The following is a 20861-nucleotide window of genomic DNA, read 5'->3' as shown; positions in this document are numbered from 1 at the left end:
GTTATTTTTAAATAAGTATTTGTTATTTTATGTAAATTATAAATAGCATGAGTTGAGATTGAACTTGATAAGTAAATACGAGTAACATATTGTTGTAACAAAATAACACAACATTTAAGCAAAATAACATAAAGTGTACGCAAAATAACTCAAACATATTGTGTAAGGCGTACCATGATCCATAGTACTCTAGTGTCAAAAGAAAAAAAAAAAAAAAAAAAAGATCCATAGTACTAATTGCTTTCTGAGTACATGCTTTGACATGGTAGTAAAAAAAGTTGATTCCAATAGGGGCATTCCGAGAATTGAACTCGGGACCTCTCGCACCCTAAGCGAGAATCATACCACTAGACCAAATGCCCATTTCAATTGCTTATAGTATTTTGTTTTAGGCTGGAAATTTGGGAAGAAAAAATAAGAAATCAATGCATTAAAAAATGGGGCATTCCGAGAATCGAACTCGGGACCTCTCGCACCCGAAGCGAGAATCATACCACTAGACCAAATGCCCACTTGTTGATCGCAATGTTTTTCTTTTATCATTTACTCGTATAAGATTGATATGTTTCATTCACCCAAGTTATACAATACAATTCTGGGGAATTCTTGGGTGAGGAGATTTGGCAACTTGACCACGTAAGAGGTTATGAATTATGATGAACAGATTTCTGCCTTCAGCACAAGTGATTTTACATTAAATATATTAACATACTCGAAAAAAAAATGTGACTACATAGTACATACATGTACATATTGCGTTATTCTATTTATTGGATGAACAAATAAATTGATGTGCAGTGGACATGAGATATTAAATTATTATTAAGAGAATTTTGACAACTAGATGCTTTTGGAATTCACTATGATTCGTATATTTTCAGATGATTTATGACAAATTTAAAATTAAATTAAATGAAGATATTGCTAAAAAGGAGCGATTGTCTTTCTCATTGCTTCCTCATTATTTACAACTAGATTTATCTCCATATAAGTCGACTTAAAATTAAAAGTATTTAAGTTACTTTATAAAAAGAAATTGTTATTAGCAAATCTTACATCAGAAATTGACTTGTTACTACTATTTAGAATAAATGGAATAAAAAAATCATCATTTTATAAAGATTTTATTACTACTAGAATACTTTGGAAACACCCAACTCCCGGAAGCCATTAGGCTACACTCTACAACACCGCCACATATCATTCTTTTCTTTTTCTTTTTTTTTTTTTTGAGCAAAACCGCCAGTCCGCCACATCATTTTTCTTTCTTTCTTTCTTTTTTTTTTTTTTTTATTATTTTTTTAAAGGGTTTTACGAAACCTTAACAGGTGTTTGGTTCACGAAGTTTTTTTCCCATTCACCATTTCTGGTAAGTGTATCGTCTTCTTCCTCGCGCATCCCTTTTCATCTGGTATTTTCTCTCTCTTGATTTGAATATCGTCTTTTTTTTTCTGCATTTTGTTCTGTGTTTGCAGTACTCTTTTTTCATTTTCTTTTGAATTTTGTGAATTTTCCATGTTAGCTGGTTTCTTTATTTCATTTCTCTTATAATTTCTGTTTATACTGTTATTTTATCAATTGAAATTGTTTTGTTGAGACGAATTCGAAATTAGAAGCTTATTGTTTGAAATTATTCACTATGATTTAGATGATTAACATGGAATTTTGATCATTGATCAAAATTGCAGGGTAGGATTATCGTAGATTGGATTCTTGTGATAATGTTGAGATAATTTCTAGTTATTGGGAAGTATTGAAGTAAGGAAGAAGTAGGGTTTTTGGTTTTGGTTAGAGTTAGAGAAATGGCGTCGTTAGACCCGGATATAGCTAAGACTCAGGAGGAGAGGAAGAAGATGGAACAGGAGTTAGCTTCTCTTTCATCTCATACCAATGATACCGAACTTTACGGGAATAGTGCGAGGGAGGATTATGTTCAGTCGATTCCTGTTGATGATGATGAGGATAATGTTGATGCTATGGACAATGAGGTGGCCCGGAAATTGGCTTCGGGTGTTGGGGCTGATTATGAGGATTATTGACCGTGAGGATGATTACCGTCGTAGGAGGCTTGATCGGGTTATTTCTCCTGCTATGGATGTTGGTACGAGGAGTTATGCTGAGGTGATGAGGGAGGAGGCGTTGAGGAGGGAGAAGGAGGAGACGTTGAGGGCGATTGCTAACAAAAAGAAACAAGCGGGGAGCAGAAGAAGGGTCAGGAAGAGGAGAAAGGAGATGGTGCTGGTGTTGCTGCTCAAGCTCAGCCTGCCCAGAAGAGGAGAAATAGGTGGGATCAGCAACCTAAAAAGAGTATTGCAGAGAAGGCTATATCTTCCTCGGACTGGGATATGCCTCATTCTACTCCTGGCATTGGAAGGTGTGATGCCACCCCAACACCAGGTAGAGTTGGTGATGCTACGCCTTCTGCTCGAAGGAATATGTGGGATGAGACACCAACACCTGGCCGTGCAAATGATTCTGATGCCACACCAGCAGCTGCTGCGGTTACTCCTGGTGCCACTCCAGCTGGAACATGGGATGCCACTCCAAAAATCACAGGGATGGCAACACCAACACCAAAGCAACAGAGATCAAGGTGGGATGAGACTCCAGCTACCATGGGTAGTGCAACACCCATGGCTGGGGCTACCCCTTCTGCAGCTATGACCACTGGTGTGACACCTGTTGGTGGGGCCGATATGGCTCACGTACTCCTGGGCAGATTAATTTGGGGGGTCCCATGACTCCTGAACAATATAACCTAATGAAGTGGGAGAAGGATATTGAGGAGAGGAACAGGCCTTCGACTGATGAAGAGCTTGATGCCATGTTCCCATCAGAAGGTTATAAGATTTTGGATCCTCCAGCTTCATATGTGTCCATTAGATGATTAGAACCCCAGCAAGAAAGCTCCTTGCTGCACCCACTCCAATAAGTACTCCGCTTTATCAAATACCAGTGGAAGACAGAAATCAGCAGTTTGATGTAGGGAAGGAGCCTGCTAATGGGTTGCCATTTATGAAACCAGTGGCTTATCAGCATTTTGGAGTGTTGTTGAATGATGAAAATGAGGAAGAGCTATCACCTGAGGAGCAAAAGGAAAGAAAGATTATGAAATTGTTACTTTAAGGGAAAAATGGTACCCCTCCCCAGAGAAAGACTGTGTTACGGCAACTTACTGACAAGGCCAGAAAATTTGGTGCCGGTCCTCTTTTCAACCAGATTTTGCCTTTGCTTATGCAGCCAACACTAGAGGACCAAGAACGCCACCTTCTGGTGAAAGTTATTGACAGGGTGCTTTACAAGCTTGATGAGTTGGTTCGAACTTTTGTGCACAAGATTCTTGTGGTTATTGAGCCACTCTTGATTGATGAAGACTACTATGCACGTGTTGAAGGGAGAGAGATTATTTCAAACTTGAGCAAAGCTGCTGGATTGGCCACTATGATTGCTGCCATGAGGCCAGATATTGATAATATCGATCGATGAGTATGTGAGGAATACGACTGCTAGGGCTTTTAGTGTTGTGGCTTCAGCCCTAGGTATTCCCGCTCTGCTGCCATTCCTGAAGGCCGTGTGTCAAAGTAAGAAGTCATGGCAAGCCAGGCACACAGGTATTAAAATTGTTCAACAGATAGCCATTTTGATTGGTTGTGCCGTGCTGCCACACTTAAGATCTTTGGTAGAGATTATTGAACATGGTCTCAATGATGAGAATCAGCAGGTCAGAACAATTACCGCTGTATCTCTGGCAGCTCTTGCTGAGGCTTCAACTCCATATGGTATTGAGAGTTTTGACTCTGTGTTGAAACCTTTGTGGAAAGGTATCAGATCACACCGTGGAAAGGTCTTGGCTGCATTCCTGAAGGCCATTGGATTTATTATTCCACTGATGGATGCTCTTTATGCTAGCTACTATACAAAAGAAGTTATGTTTATTTTGATTCGAGAGTTTCATGCTAGCTACTATATTAGAAGTGACATTCTTCCAGAGTTCTTTAAGCACTTTTGGGTTAGGAGAATGGCTTTGGACAGGAGATCGAAACTACAAAGAACTTGTGGAGACTACTGTTGAGATAGCCAACAAGGTTGATGTTGCTGACATAGTGGGTAGGATAGTGGAGGATCTAAAAGATGAGAGTGAACCTTATAGGCGTATGGTCATGGAGACGATAGAGAAAGTGGTGACCAACTTAGGGGCATCTGATATTAATGCTCGTTTGGAGGAGCTTCTGATTGATGGTATTCTCTATGCTTTCCAAGAGCAAACTAGTGATGATGCCAATGTGATGCTTAATGGTTTTGGTGCTGTGGTTAATGCCCTCGGCCAAAGGGTCAAACCTTATCTCCCTCAGATATGTGGTACTATTAAGTGGCGTTTGAATAACAAGAGTGCTAAAGTAAGACAGCAGGCTGCTGATTTGATCTCCAGGATTGCTGTGGTAATGAAACAGTGTGGAGAGGAGCAGCTTATGGGTCACCTGGGTGTGGTTTTGTATGAGTACCTTGGAGAGGAGTATCCTGAAGTGCTGGGTTCAATCTTGGGAGCACTCAAAGCCATTGTTAATGTCATCGGTATGACTAAGATGACTCCTCCAATTAAGGATCTGCTCCCAAGATTGACACCAATATTGAAAAACAGGCATGAGAAAGTGCAGGAGAACTGCATTGATCTTGTGGGATGTATTGCCGACCGTGGAGCAGAATTTGTTCCTGCAAGAGAATAGATGAGGATATGATTTGAGCTTCTGGAGATGCTCAAGGCTCACAAGAAAGGCATTCAAAGAGCGTCAAAGCTATCGGACCTTTGGGTACATTGCCAAAGCTATCGGACCTCAAGATGTCTTGGCTACTCTTCTGAACAATCTAAAGGTTCAAGAGCGTCAGAACCGTGTCTGCACAACCGTAGCAATTGCAATTGTTGCAGAGACTTGTTCACCTTTCACTGTTTTGCCAGCACTCATGAATGAATATCGTGTTCCAGAGCTTAACGTACAGAAGGGTGTTTTAAAATCTCTCTCTTTCCTCTTCGAGTATATTGGTGAAATGGGGAAGGATTATATCTATGCTGTTACACCTCTCCTTGAAGATGCTCTTATGGACCGAGACCTCGTTCACAGGCAGACAGCTGCATCCGCTGTGAAACACATGGCTCTTGGTGTTGCAGGATTAGGTTGTGAAGATTCATTGGTGCACCTTATGAATTATGTGTAGCCCAGTATCTTTGAAACCTCACCTCATGTCATCAATGCTGTTACAGAAGCCATTGAAGGGATAAGAGTTGCTTTGGGTGCTGCTGCAGTACTGAACTATTGTCTTCAGAGTTTGTTCCACCCAGCAAGGAAGGTCGGAGAAGTCTACTGGAAGATCTACAATTCTCTTTAAATTGGAGAACAAGATGCTCTCGTAGCTGCTTACCCCACCCTGGAGGATGAAGGAGAGAATGTCTATAGTAGACCTGAGTTGCTGATGTTTGTGTAAAGTTAGATGATGCAGGTCAGATTTGTTATATATCCTATGCTACTTATAAATATCTATGTTAATTACCTTTTACCTATGTTAGTGTAAATGTTGCCTGTTGAATGTGTTGATAATCTGAACTACTATTTTGATTCCCTACATAATTTTACTTCGTTTTTATTCAGGCTTTATTGTTTTTATCTTTTCTGTTGCTTTTGATTAGTATGCTGTGATCACTAAATCTTCACTCTGCATATTTTCCCCTTCAAAGCACTGATTACCTGTCCTCTGGAAATGAACAAGTCGTGGTATACTTCCCCTGTCCAGGATTAACTTATTAAAATTAGTAATATGAACTTAATACAGGTGGAAGTAGTATTGTCTCATTGCTTTTTGATGAAAAATCAACAAGGTCTCAAAATGAGGTGAAGGAAAAAAAAAATAGCCTTCAAGATTATTGATAACAGACCTCTTACTTTTTTATCAGTTGGGTGAAATCTTCCAAAGCTGCTAGCTAATCAATGAAGATTGGAGCCTGCTAGCTGATTTGTAATAACATCCAAATAAATGAGCTGAATAATAAGTTTGCAGGAAAGAAGTGAAATATTCAAGAAAGCTTAACTGAAAGTCAGCTCTCAATCAGCTTGTTTAACTTGAAAAACCAAGTCATCAAGTCTTTACAGCTAAATGGTAAGTCCTAAGAATTTTTATTGAAGAAAGAATGAACCTTAATAATAATAAAAAATAAAAAAATAGAAAAATAAAAAAAGTATCATTTTAAATATAAAAATAATACTCTGTACTGTAATAATGATATTTCATCTTCACATATTGTTATCCTATTCATACAGCCAAATATTTTACAGACAATCCTTTACAGACAATCCTTGCTAATACACTGACCATAAGCAACAATAGATAAGAGGAAACATTAAGTACAACACAAGTACTATACACACAAAAAAAATCCCTAGATAACTGAAGTAATAACAGATTAGAAGCCAGTTGTTTCTCCCTTTTAACTTCCCCTATGACTCTGTGTTGATCTCCTCACTCTTGTCTTCGACCTCCCTCTCCTTCCGAAAGTCTCCATAAACCAGTCATGATGTCGATCAGTTACATAGATTTTCTCGATGATGTAGCCTATTATAAACCCACTTACACACCCAAATGATCTAATGATCCAATCAATCAACTTTGTGTCCTCTTCAATTGCCTCATCATCTGTCGGTGATGGCATAGAGTCTTTCTTGCATTCCTCAAACAATGGAGCTCCGCATAATGCCAAGTTGCCAGCTTAAGAGCTGTTGTCAAAAGTATTAAACTGTTTTCCTTCAGGAATTGGCCCAACAAGACGGTTGTGTGAAACATTAAAGACCCCAAGAAAGGTTAGCTGTGTCAGCTCTCGAGGGATCACTCCCGTAAGCATGTTTTGAGAAAGGTCTAAGGACTCGAGGTCTGTAATGTTGGCCAAAGAAGATGGGATACCACCAACAAGATTATTGTTGGATAAATTTAGTTGCTGAATTCCTTTCAAATTCCCAATAATCTTTGGGATATTGCCAGTGAACTTATTGCTTGAAAAGTCAATTACTCGCAATACGGTCAGTATCTTTGAGTAGAATGTTTCGCTCCCCTTATAGGTCATGGTAGCAACATAATTGTATGGCTCTTCGTGAAATTAGAAGTGACCATAATCATGCATATAATATAGTCGAAAAAAAGAGTTGGTTGAGTTTGACAAGTTTTCAGTTGAAACTGCCATTGCAACCCAACTTTGAAAGTACCTAGATGGTAAGTTACCAGTAAGAAAATTATTAGACAGATCAATAATACGCAAGCAATGAAAATCCTGACCAACCGAACCAGATAATGGGGTTCTTATCCGCCCGTGAATGTTGTTGTGCCTCAAGATAAGAACTTGCAGCTTGGGAATACCTCCTAACCAATAGGGAAAAGTGTCATTAATACGATTACTTCCGACATCAAGTACCTCAAGCAATGTACAATTGACTAATGACTTTGGGAGCCTGCCCTCAAATTGATTTTGGCTTAAATTAATCATGTTCAATTGACATGATTTTGAGAATGTTTCTGGAATGGCACCACCAAATTTGTTGCCTCGTATGTTTAGGACTTGCAAAGAACCACTAAGCTGGTCACCAATGCAGCTTGGAATCTTGCCCATAAGATTGTTTTCAGATAAGTCGAGGTAGACTAAAGAAGTTTGTTAAATACGGGTCTGGGCCGCACCCGTCACGGGAGAGTGCAAGTCCACCACTTTACAAGACCAAGGAGGTTCCACCTCAAAACCATATGGCAATGAGAGGAGTAGCCCCTTAGCCTTATATTGTGGTGGTAACTCTTGAATTCTTTCAATGTGAGATTTCATAACCACTACACTCCTCCTTTAGTGTTTAGTGTGGGACAAGAAGAATGCTCACATGTGGGTTGTTCATGGGCTCAACACTCCCCCTCACATGTGAGCTGTCCATTGTGTTTTTGGCCCAGTATACTTTAGCAAGGCCCCAATCGTGGGCCTGGCTCTGATACCATGACAAATTAGAGAGAAATAGAATATAATGGCTTTTGTATTGCTTGTTTATTATTCATCAATAGGTTGAGTATTTATACAAAACCTAAGAACATAAGATAGGAAACAATCTTCCTAAAAGATATACTTAAATAATATCTTAACATATAATAAACCTAAATATATTATTCTCCTAATAAGATCAATACGGAAAATATATCACACATATATTTTCCGATATTATCTCTAACACATATATTTTCCGATATTATCTCTAACAAAGTTGCACGACATATATGATTGGGAAGAACGTAGAAATGATTATTTGAGACTTGATAAACTTGCATGGAACTTGGAGGAATTGGAAGTGGCCCTCGCAGTTTGTTATCACTAAGATCTAATATTTTCAAATTTTTCCATGGGAGAAAAATCAGAGGTTTTTCAAAACCTGTTAAAAGATTATTAGAAAGGTTTAATGACAAGAGAGACTTTCTAGTTGTGTTCACTAACCATTGTGGGATATCACCTATGATGTTGTTTCCCCAGAGTGAGAGTGTTTCTAACTCATCTTGATATAGTAGGAACTTCGGGAACTCAGTCAAGCTGCATGATTCAAGACCCAGAATGTGCAGCTTCAAAAAAGATGATGAATTGGTGCTTGTATTTGGAGGAAACGTGAGGCGAACTCCGGTCAGCAATAAAACAAGAAGATTTGGGAGCAAAAAAAAGGGGTCAAGCTTGCCAACTGCACCCCTAAAAGATAAACTCAATATGTGAAGATTTTTAAGGTTAGAAATCCAAGTTGGGACTGAACCTTGCAACTGATTACCATATAGTTCTAAGATGTCTAATTGGGTTAGATTCATAAACCAACTCGGAAGTGGACCTGTTAACATGTTGTAAAGAGCCAAAATAGTGAATCTGCTAGAGTTAGACAGAGCAGGCAGGATTTCATTGTCTAAATTCATTTGGGGAAGGACTAATTCAGTGAGTGAATTTAGCTTCGGCAACCAAGATTTCAATATTCCAACAGTCGTAACATTCATCATGTTTGAAAGAGATAAACTAGTAAGGCGCGTTAGGTTCATGATTGAGTGAGGGAGTTCAGTAAAATAATTGTTGGCAAGGCCTAGTACGGTGAGGTCTGTCAAGTTACCTATTGAAGATGGAATTTTTCCAGCGAATTCACACAACTGCAGAACAAGAGCATTCAAGGAAACAAGATTTCCAAGTGAAGCTGGCAACACTCCTGAAAATTTAGTTCCGTAGAGATTTAAAACACGAAGAGGACTATAAGAATGAAATTCAGGAAGATATCCTCCTAATTTGTGATTGTTAAGCAATGAAATTAGTTCAAGATTTGGTAGCCGGAAAAGATTTGTTGGGAATTCACCCAGTAGATTGCAGTAATCAAGGGAGATAGCTTTTAAGGAAGTTCGGTTGCTTAAGATAAGGGGTAACTCAGAAGATATGTCAACTGAGTTAAGATAAAGATGGGTTAAACGACTTAAATTATGAACCAACTTCTCTACACTCAGATCACCAAGTTTCAGATTTGACTTCTCATCGACAACCGTAGGATCTCCATTATGAGAAAGATCAAGAAGAGATAGATATGACAGTCTTGAAAATTCTGGTGGAATTTGACCACTAAAAACTGACTCGGAGAGGTTGAGATGTGTGAGCTTGTACAGATGACCAGTGTCAGAGGGTATTTGAGAATAGTTGAAGTTATTATAAGAAAGATCAAGCTCACGGAGATGATTAAGGCTGAAGAGTGTGCTGTTACGAGGGAAGGTGCCATAAAGGCAGCTGCGGCTGAGGTCAAGGCCAATCACATGACCCGTCTCCGCGTTGCACTTAACACCATCCCACCTGCAGCAATCACTGCTTACAGTTGCATTTTCCAACAGATGATCATCATGCCATGATTTCACCTTAGGATATGCAAAGGCATAAGATGATTCAGAGCAATTAAGAAGAAAGCTTTGCTTGAAACGAAGCAAAGCAGACTTCTCATGATCATGGCACAATTGCTGCAAGGAAGGGAGGTTAGCATTAGCAAGCACAAAGAAATCAATAACAAGTACTGCAAAGGATAAAACTAAAAGGAATATGAATGTAGCAGACCACCCAAAACCCATGGTGATATCAGTGTATATTTGACTCTGTGAAACTTTTTTCTTGACAAGTAGTAACAATAGAGTGATAGTGGAATTTATAATAGTAAATGATCACAATTGAGTCAATAGACACGTCTGACGGGGAAGACGGGGCATAGCAGTTGGCACAAAATATTGGAAACAAAACCATTGGAGATAGGGAAAATTCAAACGAGACAGAAGCTTGTTAGCTCATCTGTAAATAAAGCATACGTGATAAACTGATAATCTCTCATTTTCTCTGGCTAGAGAACAAGAACTGTGACATTTTGGGCATCCTTTGCTCTGAACTAGTCAACATTGTTTTCTTTTAAAACCAATAATAATTCTTTTCGAAAGACCAAAAGTTTCTACTATCCAATTAGCTAATAACATCTTCTGTTGTGTCAAAAGAGATGACAATAAAAAACAGGGCAAAGAATTGTCTTACAACGTCCAATTTCTGTTGGCTACTTGGCCAAATAGTGTTTAATCAAACAGGCAAAGCTGTATGCGTGCGTAGGAGTGTAGGACTTTAAGTTTTGTTTGTTGAAGTACCAAATTATTGATTCCTTGGTGCATTCTATCTCTCGTGTTATTGCATGGTCCAAAACCAAAACCTTATTTTTATCAGATGGCACGTTAACTTTTTCCTAAATGACCATTCTTGATTTAACAAAGTAAATAAGATTTGCAAGTAATCAGAGCCTATAATGGCTATTTTACACTTATTAGGAAAAAAAAAAAAAAAAATCAGTGTTATCTTTTAGCCATTGTAGTGCAAGGAGGGCTTTGCTTATATATGTAATTAAAGAGAGGAACAAATGAATCCTTTTTGAGGTCTGGTTTGCAGAAATCCAACATGAAAATTTTATTTCACTTGTTTGGTGTCTCATTCTAGGCATGTATTTGTATTTATTCTGTATTGATGTGTTAGTCTTAGGAAAATTGCTGTTGTAATACGAATGGAAGAAGTCATGGAACACAGAGAGCTCACTCTGTTAGATAACTTCGTCGAGTTAACTTTTGCATTAAACCTTTTTTTTCCGTTTCCAATGCAGTTGCTAGTAAGTATTAAAGGTAGTCGGAAATTCTATTACTATGACCATTGTGGATCATGGATTTTGTTGGCATATGTATCTTTCATATTATGACAAGTGACATAGATGGATTTTCTAGTCTTTATGTACAATATCATAGTTGCTGGTTGCTGCCTATTAATAGTTCCGTGTTACATTTCTCTGTTTTTCTTTGATGTTGCATGCAGAAGCTCTCAAGCTACTAGACAGGAAAATTCTTGGAAGTGTAGCAGAAGCATATCAACAAAGTAATTCGCTGTGACAGATGAAAAGTATATTATAAGTGGATCGGAAGATCCCAACATGTACTTGTGGGATCTTCCGGGATGTAACTTGATCCAAACAATCGAAAATTGGCAAAAACATCCTCACACATGCTAGAATGGTAGGACTAAAACTATTTGTAAATTTGTTTCAGATATAGTAATTCAATTACTGTAATCAAATTGCTTTACAACGGCAATGTACATCAGAAGTTTTATGCTGAATTCTGCAAGTGGGTACATAAACTATGAAATTGTCACAAACTCATTACTTGGGAGTATTTTAAACAATTCGAATAGAGCAATTTATAAAGAACAGAGGGAGTGAGAATGTATATTTACATGGCCAATAACCAATTGTGGAGATTCAATATTACAAAACAAAATCTTTCTGGCAATAATCGACTACAAGAATGTCACAACTCTCACAAGAGTACTTGTCCTAGCAAAGTCACCTGAATTTAAATTGGATTTTAGAAGTACATAATTCAACTGTACAACACTGTTGTTATGGTGCGATAATTGGACGATTATGACAACAATTCACAACAAATCGAATCTCAAATTATATTCGCAAAGTTTCTGCAGACGAGGAACAAGACCATTCCGACGTTATGTTCTGCCTTATGTCAATAGCCATGTGAAGGATATGCATTTAAGCAACTCATTCGGAACTTAATTCATCCTGATCATCTATCATTTACTCGACCCCCCTGGCCTTTGGTAGGAAACAGGGAGAAAGAAAGAGCCCCTTCTGCTGCGGCGTTGTCCATTGTAATCACTGGTTCTTTGACCATCCATAAGTGTCCTCCGTGCCGCTTTTCACTCTTTTTCTGCGCTCAGCAATCATTTCTGAATATGCCTGAGAGGAAAAGAAAATAATGTTTTTCATTGTGTATTCATATTTATCATTCCCCTTCAAAGCTAGTCAAAACTTGAGTGTTTTCAAGTCCAATACAATGGTTTCTTTAATGTTGGTTAACCTCACATAAAAGGTGTGCAAGAGAGGGTTGCCTAATTCATAAAAGTGCATATCCCATGTTATTTCGAAAATCAGAAAACTTAAAGAGGTATGTTGTGAATTTTGAAGGAGCATAGGGGGCATTTCTGGGTATACTAGGATTGTGAATGGCAAGTTGTGCACGTTATAGTAATAGATTTGGAGTTTCTCAAGTACAAGAAGCACTGAGTAGGAAAAGTTAATCGATCAATCAACAAAGTACTAAACCAGTCTCTGTGCCTTAATTGGAGTTTGACTATTTTAAAGCTAAGAGGAAATAAAAAAAAAATTAAAAAAATTAAAAAAAAAAAATTAAAAAAATTAAAAAAAAAAAGTGGAGCAGTCAGGGGTGTTCTGTTTACAGATCCTTCAAACCCAGTAAAAATATGCTTCACTTTGTATGTCTATTGCAACTGTCAAAAAGTAGTAGTTTTTTTAGAGAAACTTGACAGCATACATCAGCAAAGACTGAAAAGACAAAATAGGACATTCAAATTCTACGGATGAGCATGTTCTGCTTTCATTGAACCAAGCAACAATGGACCAACAGTCTATATTGAGTATTGACCATATGTAATACTGAAGTTGTAAAAGAGGAGGAATCTCAAACCTTAGGGTATGAATATAGGAAGATGTACCACCATGCAAAGATTGCAGAGGAAGCTAAAGCAGTAACAATAACGGAGTGCAGAACCAGCCAGCTGCATGCAATCACCGATACTCCAGTCAGGGCTATTGTCCATGGCTGACACCTACCACAAAATTGTAGAAAACAAATCCATCAACTATAATTGAACAATTTCGAAAATTTAAAAAAATACCAAAAACAGAAAGATAATACATTTGTGGTCACTGGTCAGTATCAAAGATGTAGATCTCAAATTACTCAGTTAACATATTATTTCTTTGTCAAACTTGTAAAGCTGTTTTATACTTGTAAGTTAGTCTGCATCTGAAAGACAATGAACATCAAACTGTATCCTCGTGTGGAGACTAAATGTTTTCTTGCAAACTCTTCAAATCACCGGTATGATGCATGTTTAGACAAAATGTTTTCTTGCATACTCTTCAAATCACTTGTAATTTTCATTACACACAAAATTTTTCGATCAACCACATCTCCCTTATGGATAACTGGCCAACTGGGATGACTGAGGCTGAAGCATAGAGTATAATTGCAGTAATTCTAATAGTTGATCTCTTGTAATAAGTTTCCCTCAAAGGTTAAAAAAGAAGGAAAAAAGAAATTCTCTTGCGATAGGTTATAATATAGTGATATGGAATTATGGAAATATCACAAATTCACAATTGGTGATTTAGGGCCCTTTGAGCTGACAAGAAAATCAAGAGACTAAAGATGGTAACAGGAAATACATAGCGATAAATCATACTTGGTAGATCATAAATTCATAATGCCATCAAAGAGTTCTAAATCCTCCAGATCTAGACTAGACAAAAATGAGAATCAGGACCCCAATTTTTATTGATTCAGCAAAAGGTTTTCTCGTTCAGGAGCTGTGAGTCTATAAGCAGGAGTAAAAATTAAAAAATAATAAAAATAATTAAAAAGTAGCAATGTATTCACTTGCCTACCATCCAATCTACCAACACAGTACTGCAACCTTGTCCATCCAGCAAGACTCCTCGAGATCGTTTGAGTTTGGGCTTTGATTAAACAACTTGCTATGTATAAAAAGGATCAAAGGAATTTTGAGACATTCTGTTTATTCCATTGTAATTCTTTCTCCAATTTAGCATTATATACGTAAAACCAAAAGGATTACAAGGAACACTGTGAAGCCAAAACCAGTACCATCCTCAAATAACCCTATGGGCATACACAAATACATATGGAGTACTTTGAAACCAAAAGGACTTCAAGCTACAAATTGGAAACCACAGGTCTACCACCCTATCCTCCTATAAACAATTAATGAACTAATCATTCAACTGAGCTACACGATAGTACGATACACATTTATAGCCTTTTTACCCTTCTTCATATCCAAGCTCAAATCTCATACTTGTAGAGTTGTACTAGAAACATGTATAATGAACAAATTCTACACTACTCCTGGTACGCCAGACAGGCATCGATTTTCCGGTTTCTCCCCTCACAAACTGTATAGAGGAACTGCTGTGAATCTGTGATCACAATATGTTTGTTCCGACTAATTGGTCAACCATTTATGAGATGAGAGCCTCTTACATCTTACATGGCATTTCATGTTTACAGTATTAAACAGTATATACAAGTATATGGTACATTCTTGTATAATCAAATGTGAATGCTAAAATATACAGTAACAAACAATTCCACAATTTCATCAAACAAACAAGAAAAAGTGCTCAATGACAACAATTGGCATTCACTTAATTAACTAGTTAACACAAAACAATGATTTTTTCAGGAAAATTAACTAGTTATATAATAATTGCAAAAAAAAAAAACTAAAAATTGGATAATTATAAACAAATCAAAGAAATTGCAGCTGAAAAAATGAATTCAAAAATTAAAAAGGTGGGTTACAAACAGAAATAATACCAAGAGGGTTTGGTGTCCCAAACAGAATCATATTCGAGGGAGAGAGAATTGAGGTAACCTTCCATATCATTAACGACGCCATTTTCATCCTTGAACATACGATCAACCTCACCTGGGTCATTGGACTTGCTTCTCAATTTCCTAGTTTTACTGCGGAATTTAACAGATTGAAGAGCACCAGATGAGAATTTAGGGCATGAAATATGATTTTGGAGCTGGGATTTTGATGAGGGCAAGTGAAGAAGATGGGTTTGTAAGGGATGAGCGAGAGAAATCAGTGGAAGAGCAGCCATTTTAAAGCTCTATATTCAAGATTATCTCTTGTCACTCGAATTCCCAATATACAAAGTGCCCACGAAGCCACGCGCCCACGCCTCTAAAATAATCTATATCTATCTATATTTATTATATATTAAAAAGCGTTCCTAAAACAGAATCTGTGTCACGTGTCGACATCTAAAAAATGTCTATAGCAAGACTTGAACTTGAGACCAACAAGTATTACTATGCAAGTCTTACCGCCTTAGCTATCCATATATTGTACAAATTTATCCAACAAAATTATAATTAACTTGGATAAGATGATTAGTCCTTAATTGTACTATTCGTTACATATCATAGGATAATTTAACAACTTCTATTAAATTTTGTTACAAATATTAAATATGGTTCTCTTAAGACAAATCTTTTTTTCAAAATATTAAATTTTGAAGATGATTTTCAATATATTAAGCAAAAATTAATCGAATGTTAATTACAAACTAGCAACTCGGGGCATCCCCCGAGCCACACACTAGTTACGGAGTATACTGTCGTCTGTCCCCTTAAGATTGATCGGCATTACCATTTTGACGTGTTCATTTTATAATTTCCCACTTGAGTTCATTTTCACTAGGCATGACATTTGTTGTATTCAGGCGTTTAGGGGTTTTTGGTGTATTTAAAGGGCTTGTTTGACAATTGGTTGATGGTTGTTGTCTATTGGCTGGTTTGATTGGCTGTTTATATTGGCTTTTTTGTTGATTGTTTGAATTTTTATTAGTCTAAAAACATGTTTGGTAAAATTGGTTGTTAGATGTTATTAGTAACTTAAGTAGCCAAAAGCTACTCCAAGTAGCTTTTTCATTTTGGCTTAAAAGCCAGCTTTTCAACTGGTTGAAAAAGCCATTTACCAAACACAAATTTTAGATGTTTGATCAAATGAAAAAGCCAAAAGTCAATCAAAAAGCCATTTACCAAACAAGCCCAAAGTTCCAAACTATCTTTCATCACTTATTCTCATGCAGTCATGTACACATATAAGCTCGTGGTGATTCATTTACCTCTTAGGCCTCTTACTATCTGCCCTTAATAATTAATATAACATGTCCCTAATACATCTTAAAATCCAAAACTAATCACCTTTATTTGAATATCTTTAATGCTTGTAAGTGTTATCTAGGTCATTTTTGTTAATATTCTAGGCCATATTACCATAAACCTAATATTCACGTGTATGATATTATAATTTTAGATTAAAGCTTTGTTCAGTACTGGTTCCTACCCAAAAATGTCTTGCTTTTTTAATGTTTCTACCATTTTTAAACTTTTATTAATATTGTGTCATCATGTTCATTATATTTTCCTAAATACAAAGGTACCCCAAAACTCAATGAAATAGTCTTATTTATGTCCATCTCGACCTGATTAATGAAGGAGCCTCGGTTTCTCAATTAAGAAACGTGAGATGTTTCATCAATGACATAAATGTAAGTATAAGTACATTTAACGATATTTTTTATATATATTTTTTTTAAAATCAACACTGTTAACTTTCCGTCTTCCTCCTTTTCCCATCTATAAGCTTCATCTCTATCACTCTTCCTCTTACATTTCAGCCAACTCTGTTGAAGGAGCTTGAGCTTTTGTCCACCTACATCTTCTTCATCCTCACCCATCATCCACGGACACCACCATTTCCTACACCTTTCATCTCCACCAACATATCCACTACCATTCGTGTCAACTTCATAGCCAAATTAAGCCAAACCCCTAAGATTAAGGGAGAAATAAAGAGTATGGTCAACCCTAGGGAATAAGGGTGTCATGTCCCTCCATTGAACAAGCTTTCTAAATTCTCAGTCATTATTCACGAAATTAACATTAACTTTTATTATCATTGATATTACAAATTTACCCCCACTTACTAAAAATAACAAAAATACCCCTTTAAAATACTTTTTTTTTCTTTTTTTTTGAAAACCCCTTTAAAATACTTATACTAGTTATGTTAATCAATAAGAGAAACACGCAATTAACCCTGATTGATCGAGAGCCTATTATATACACTCGGGTGTACCGTACACCCGAGGTTATTTACTCATTTAACAAACAAATGAGTGAAAATATTATTTGCTTATTTGTTGATTAAATGAACAAATGACCCAAAATATACGGTATACCCGGGTGTATATAACAAATTCTATGATTGACCGTCAGAAGCCCCAAACACCCTGCACGGCTGCACTCATGTAGCCAATATGCAAGAAAAAGAGAGTGTCATTAAATCAAACTAGTTTTTTTTTTTTTTTTTTTTTTTTTTTGGGTGAAACAAACCAGATGTTCTTTTAACGTTGATTAATTAAATACTTCCTCCGTTTTTTAATATTTGCAACACTTCCGTAAAATGAAAATGTCTCAATACTTACAACACACCTTAAATGAAAAGTTATTTGGGAAAAAGTTAATTATTTCCCTTATTTAAAGCACATGACTCACTATATTACACTCCTAACAACCACTCACCCTATTTTAAAGTGTATTATATCATGTGAAACCTGTATTTCTTAAATACCGTGAAAAAGTGTGTGTTGCAATTATTAAAAAACGGAAGAAATACCTCCTATACGGTTCTTTAAAAAAAAAAAAAAAAACTCCTTTACTGGGCTACTAGACAATGGCAGTTTTCAAAAAAAAAAAAAAAAAAAAAAAAAAAAAAACAATGGCGCAAATACTGGGCTCAAATAACAAGCCCAAAAAAAACAGTGTTTACTAAACCCAAAAGCCCTAAAACCACATAAAAGAAACCCTAGTTAGCTCAAACCTTCTTCTTTTTCCTTCGCTCTCTCATCTTCGCCGTGTAACCTTGAAGTTGGAAATCAGCCGCAAGTTCCCTGCACCAGAGGAGAGAGAAACTAACCGAAAATGGCGGAAAAGGCAGTCACACTCAGAACTCGCAAGTTCATGACTAATCGTCTTCTTTTTAGGAAGCAATTCGTCAGTTTTCATTCCTTGTTTTTAACATTAGATTGTTGAATTTTGATTTCTTAAACCCTAATTTGTTTTTCGTTGCTCGTTTGTTTCATTTCAGGTCATCGATGTTCTTCACCCTGGCCGCGCTAACGTTTCCAAGGTTTGATCTTCTATTCTCGATTCTTTATCGCAATTTATTTCATTTTATTGTTGTTTTTGATTAGCATTCAATCAGTGTTAGGAATTGGAATTATTTTATCACGAACATCAAATTTGTAACTTATACTTAGTTTAGTTGATCAGTATTTGATGAAATTTGCAACTTTAATATACTTAGATTAACTGAATAGTATTTCATTTCTTTTACTCCGTATGATTTATTTTGCTTGAACTGGATGTGCTTCATTGATTTTATTTTATTATTATTTTTTAAAAAAAAATTTCTTTTTTATTTTTAATATTGACATAGTTTATTGAACTTTGGTCCGTATTTCGTTCATATTGCATTGTGGAGATCAATATTAAGAATTGAAACATGTACTAGGTGTAGTGTAGGTGAATTCCAATAGTGTAAATTGCCGCATTACCAGAAATTTGAATTTATTGCGTCATACAAAACCTCTGAAATTTTTGATACAGCAGCTTGTTAATATATACAAGCATAATGTTGCTAGTTTATTGTCGTGTTCATTTCCCCTTTGTAATTTGTATCCTCGTACATGTCTGAATTATGCTTGCTAATTTACTTTTGGCATTAGGAATTTATCGATCTTAGTGAGTGTAAATACTGCCATACCTACCTTTGTATTACAGGATTTCAATTTGCTGTCTTGCTTGTTGCATTTTCAGCGTGTTTCCCTCAATTTTTATGTTTACGTATAAGAATATTGTGTTGATATGAACTTTACTTTGCATTAATGTATTCTGAAGTTGCCGAGAATATTGTACGAATTTGTTGTAGCTTTCAAAACCTTTATTGTAATATGAATCTGTGTTGCCTTTTGCATCTTGTTGCTGAATGTCTTACCATGTTCTTTCCCTTTCTCATAGGCGGAGTTGAAGGAAAAGTTAGCTAGGATGTATGATGTGAATGACCCAAACTCCATCTTCGTCTTCAAGTTCCGTACTCATTTTGGAGGTGGTAAATCAACAGGATTTGGTTTGATTTATGATTCTGTCGATAGTGCGAAGAAGTACGAGCCCAAATACAGGCTGATCAGGGTAAATATATTAGTTCCATATCTCTTCTATTGTCCTATTGAAATGCGGTATGAGCTATTGTGGTTTACTCTCATGCTGTGTATATTTTTCTGATTGCCTACTTTCCTGTGCCTTTTGTTTGGTTCAGAATGGATTGGCCACCAAGGTCGAGAAGTCTAGGAAACAAATGAAGGAGAGAAAGAACAGAGCTAAGAAGATTCGTGGTGTTAAGAAGGTAGGACAATGCACTTGTATTCTCGTCCCTTTGACCTTTCCCCCATATGTTCTGTTGAGCTTTGGCTCTCTGGTTTATTTAACCCTTTCATGCTATGGAGTCTATTCTTTTCAAATTTTAAAGGTGCAGAGTGCTGTACTTGTTTTTTGACCCATGTCATGTTTGTTTTGGCAGACTAAAGCTGCAGAAGCTGGAAAGAAGAAATAAGGAAATAGTTATACCGAGGATGATGTATACACCGATGTTGCAGTTTTCTTTTTGGTGCAGCGTCCTTCGCAACTATCAACAATTTTTTCCTTATCAACTTGTTTTGTTACTTGTCTACTCCAATTAGCGATGATAGCTTTAGTGAAAGATTCTGAGACTTATAGCAGCTTGTATGTTCTACTCTAAAGTATGTCGAGAGTTCTATGAACATTTTTGTTTCGTAATGGTGGAATCGTGATTAATATTTCTTTGACTCTATTTTACACTCTTTGATGCCTGTTATGTTCTGAGAGTTGGAGCTTTTGGTTGTGTTCTCTTTTATTGCGGTGCTACTTCATGAATTGTTTGTTCTAGTGTTGCAAATGAAGTGAAAGACTGAATGCTATAGTTCACAAAGAACTAAAAGAATTATTGTCTTCAGGAGTATACCGGTTGTCTGGTTGCACTCCATGGACTTATGGTGCACAAGTTTTTGACATTTTATTACGGATTTTAGGAGAAGCATTTCATCTTCTGATCCTGTGGCATCAGCTGTGTATAACTTATACAATCCCGGCCTAAATAATTTTGCAGGACTATTATTCTCGAACCATTTGTTGAGTGACTTAATATCAATCCCTGATGCTATTGAATGTATGCCGTTTTCAAATTTGGAGGCTCTCATAAACTCTTATTCTCATTTAAGTAGTTCAGAGATTGTTGAGTCTTTCCACTGTAAGATGCTTGAAGTTGGCATTGTTGTCACTTGTAACGTTGTTTCCTGGACTTCATGACAGTTCTTACCTTATTTTTCTGGTTATAATCATCTGTCTACCACTGATTTTATTTTATCTGCCCAATAAATTTATCGTTTGGAATAACTATTTTTCACCCTTTGTGTTTGCTGTCGTCTTTGCTCTTCGATATCTTTGTTTTTGTAAATTTAGCATTGATACGACTCTAATGAGTGGTATTGTGGTGTCTAATGTTA

The 20861-nt window shown here is 36.6% G+C and overlaps 3 protein-coding genes, 2 non-coding genes and 1 pseudogene across 6 annotated transcripts; 2 read left to right on the top strand and 4 right to left on the bottom strand.

The window, feature by feature from the left end:
- Positions 1-290: 290 nt before the first annotated feature.
- TRNAP-AGG (transfer RNA proline (anticodon AGG)) lies at positions 291-362 on the bottom strand. Its single transcript has one exon. It is a non-coding gene; the product is annotated as a tRNA-Pro (tRNA).
- Positions 363-439: 77 nt separating this feature from the next.
- TRNAP-CGG (transfer RNA proline (anticodon CGG)) lies at positions 440-511 on the bottom strand. Its single transcript has one exon. It is a non-coding gene; the product is annotated as a tRNA-Pro (tRNA).
- A 657-nt stretch (positions 512-1168) lies between these two features.
- LOC145568241 (uncharacterized) lies at positions 1169-5478 on the top strand (annotated as a pseudogene). Its single transcript, XR_014095794.1, has 2 exons — positions 1169-1411; positions 1689-5478. The product of XR_014095794.1 is annotated as an uncharacterized LOC145568241 (transcript).
- Positions 5479-6754: 1276 nt separating this feature from the next.
- On the bottom strand, positions 6755-10134 carry LOC145566071 (receptor-like protein 6). Its single transcript, XM_081625616.1, has 4 exons — positions 8323-10134; positions 7938-8003; positions 7261-7636; positions 6755-7128 (listed from the first exon to the last, which is right to left on the bottom strand). Exons 1-4 carry the CDS (start codon positions 10132-10134, stop codon positions 6755-6757), a joined length of 2628 nt encoding a protein of 875 aa, XP_081481742.1.
- Positions 10135-11745: 1611 nt separating this feature from the next.
- LOC145567173 (uncharacterized) lies at positions 11746-15354 on the bottom strand. The gene is made up of 3 exons (XM_081626407.1): positions 15019-15354; positions 13084-13225; positions 11746-12335 (listed from the first exon to the last, which is right to left on the bottom strand). The coding sequence occupies exons 1-3, from the start codon at positions 15309-15311 to the stop codon at positions 12252-12254; spliced, it is 519 nt and encodes a 172-aa protein (XP_081482533.1). The 5' UTR covers positions 15312-15354; the 3' UTR covers positions 11746-12251.
- Positions 15355-18115: 2761 nt separating this feature from the next.
- Positions 18116-20149, top strand: LOC145568240 (small ribosomal subunit protein eS24z-like). The gene is made up of 5 exons (XM_081627671.1): positions 18116-18273; positions 18368-18409; positions 19300-19470; positions 19598-19684; positions 19859-20149. The coding sequence occupies exons 1-5, from the start codon at positions 18202-18204 to the stop codon at positions 19889-19891; spliced, it is 405 nt and encodes a 134-aa protein (XP_081483797.1). The 5' UTR covers positions 18116-18201; the 3' UTR covers positions 19892-20149.
- The last annotated feature ends 712 nt before the right edge of the window (positions 20150-20861 follow it).

The sequence above is a fragment of the Chenopodium album genome, chromosome 11, assembly GCF_948465745.1.
Source record: "Chenopodium album chromosome 11, dcCheAlbu1.1, whole genome shotgun sequence".
In the NCBI taxonomy this organism is placed as follows: domain Eukaryota; kingdom Viridiplantae; phylum Streptophyta; class Magnoliopsida; order Caryophyllales; family Amaranthaceae; genus Chenopodium; species Chenopodium album.
Note: the sequence above shows the minus strand (reverse complement) of the source record. Positions and strands in the feature narration are given on the sequence as shown.

What these genes read in the sequence shown, in the direction of transcription:
- LOC145568240 (XM_081627671.1), top strand. Translation starts at nt 18,202, where the DNA reads ATGGCGGAAAAGGCAGTCACACTCAGAACTCGCAAGTTCATGACTAAT. An exon ending in TTCTTTTTAGGAAGCAATTC is followed by an intron (nt 18,274 to 18,367) that starts GTCAGTTTTCAT and finishes GTTTCATTTCAG; the next exon opens with GTCATCGATGTTCTTCACCC. An exon ending in GCCGCGCTAACGTTTCCAAG is followed by an intron (nt 18,410 to 19,299) that starts GTTTGATCTTCT and finishes CCTTTCTCATAG; the next exon opens with GCGGAGTTGAAGGAAAAGTT.
- LOC145567173 (XM_081626407.1), bottom strand. Translation starts at nt 15,311, where the DNA reads ATGGCTGCTCTTCCACTGATTTCTCTCGCTCATCCCTTACAAACCCAT. An exon ending in TGGGACACCAAACCCTCTTG is followed by an intron (nt 13,226 to 15,018) that starts GTATTATTTCTG and finishes ATTTTGTGGTAG; the next exon opens with GTGTCAGCCATGGACAATAG. An exon ending in TCCTATATTCATACCCTAAG is followed by an intron (nt 12,336 to 13,083) that starts GTTTGAGATTCC and finishes TTTTCCTCTCAG; the next exon opens with GCATATTCAGAAATGATTGC.
- LOC145566071 (XM_081625616.1), bottom strand. Translation starts at nt 10,134, where the DNA reads ATGGGTTTTGGGTGGTCTGCTACATTCATATTCCTTTTAGTTTTATCC. An exon ending in ACACAATGGACAGCTCACAT is followed by an intron (nt 7,637 to 7,937) that starts GTGAGGGGGAGT and finishes CTTATGGGCAAG; the next exon opens with ATTCCAAGCTGCATTGGTGA. An exon ending in GTCTAATAATTTTCTTACTG is followed by an intron (nt 7,129 to 7,260) that starts GTAACTTACCAT and finishes AATTTCACGAAG; the next exon opens with AGCCATACAATTATGTTGCT.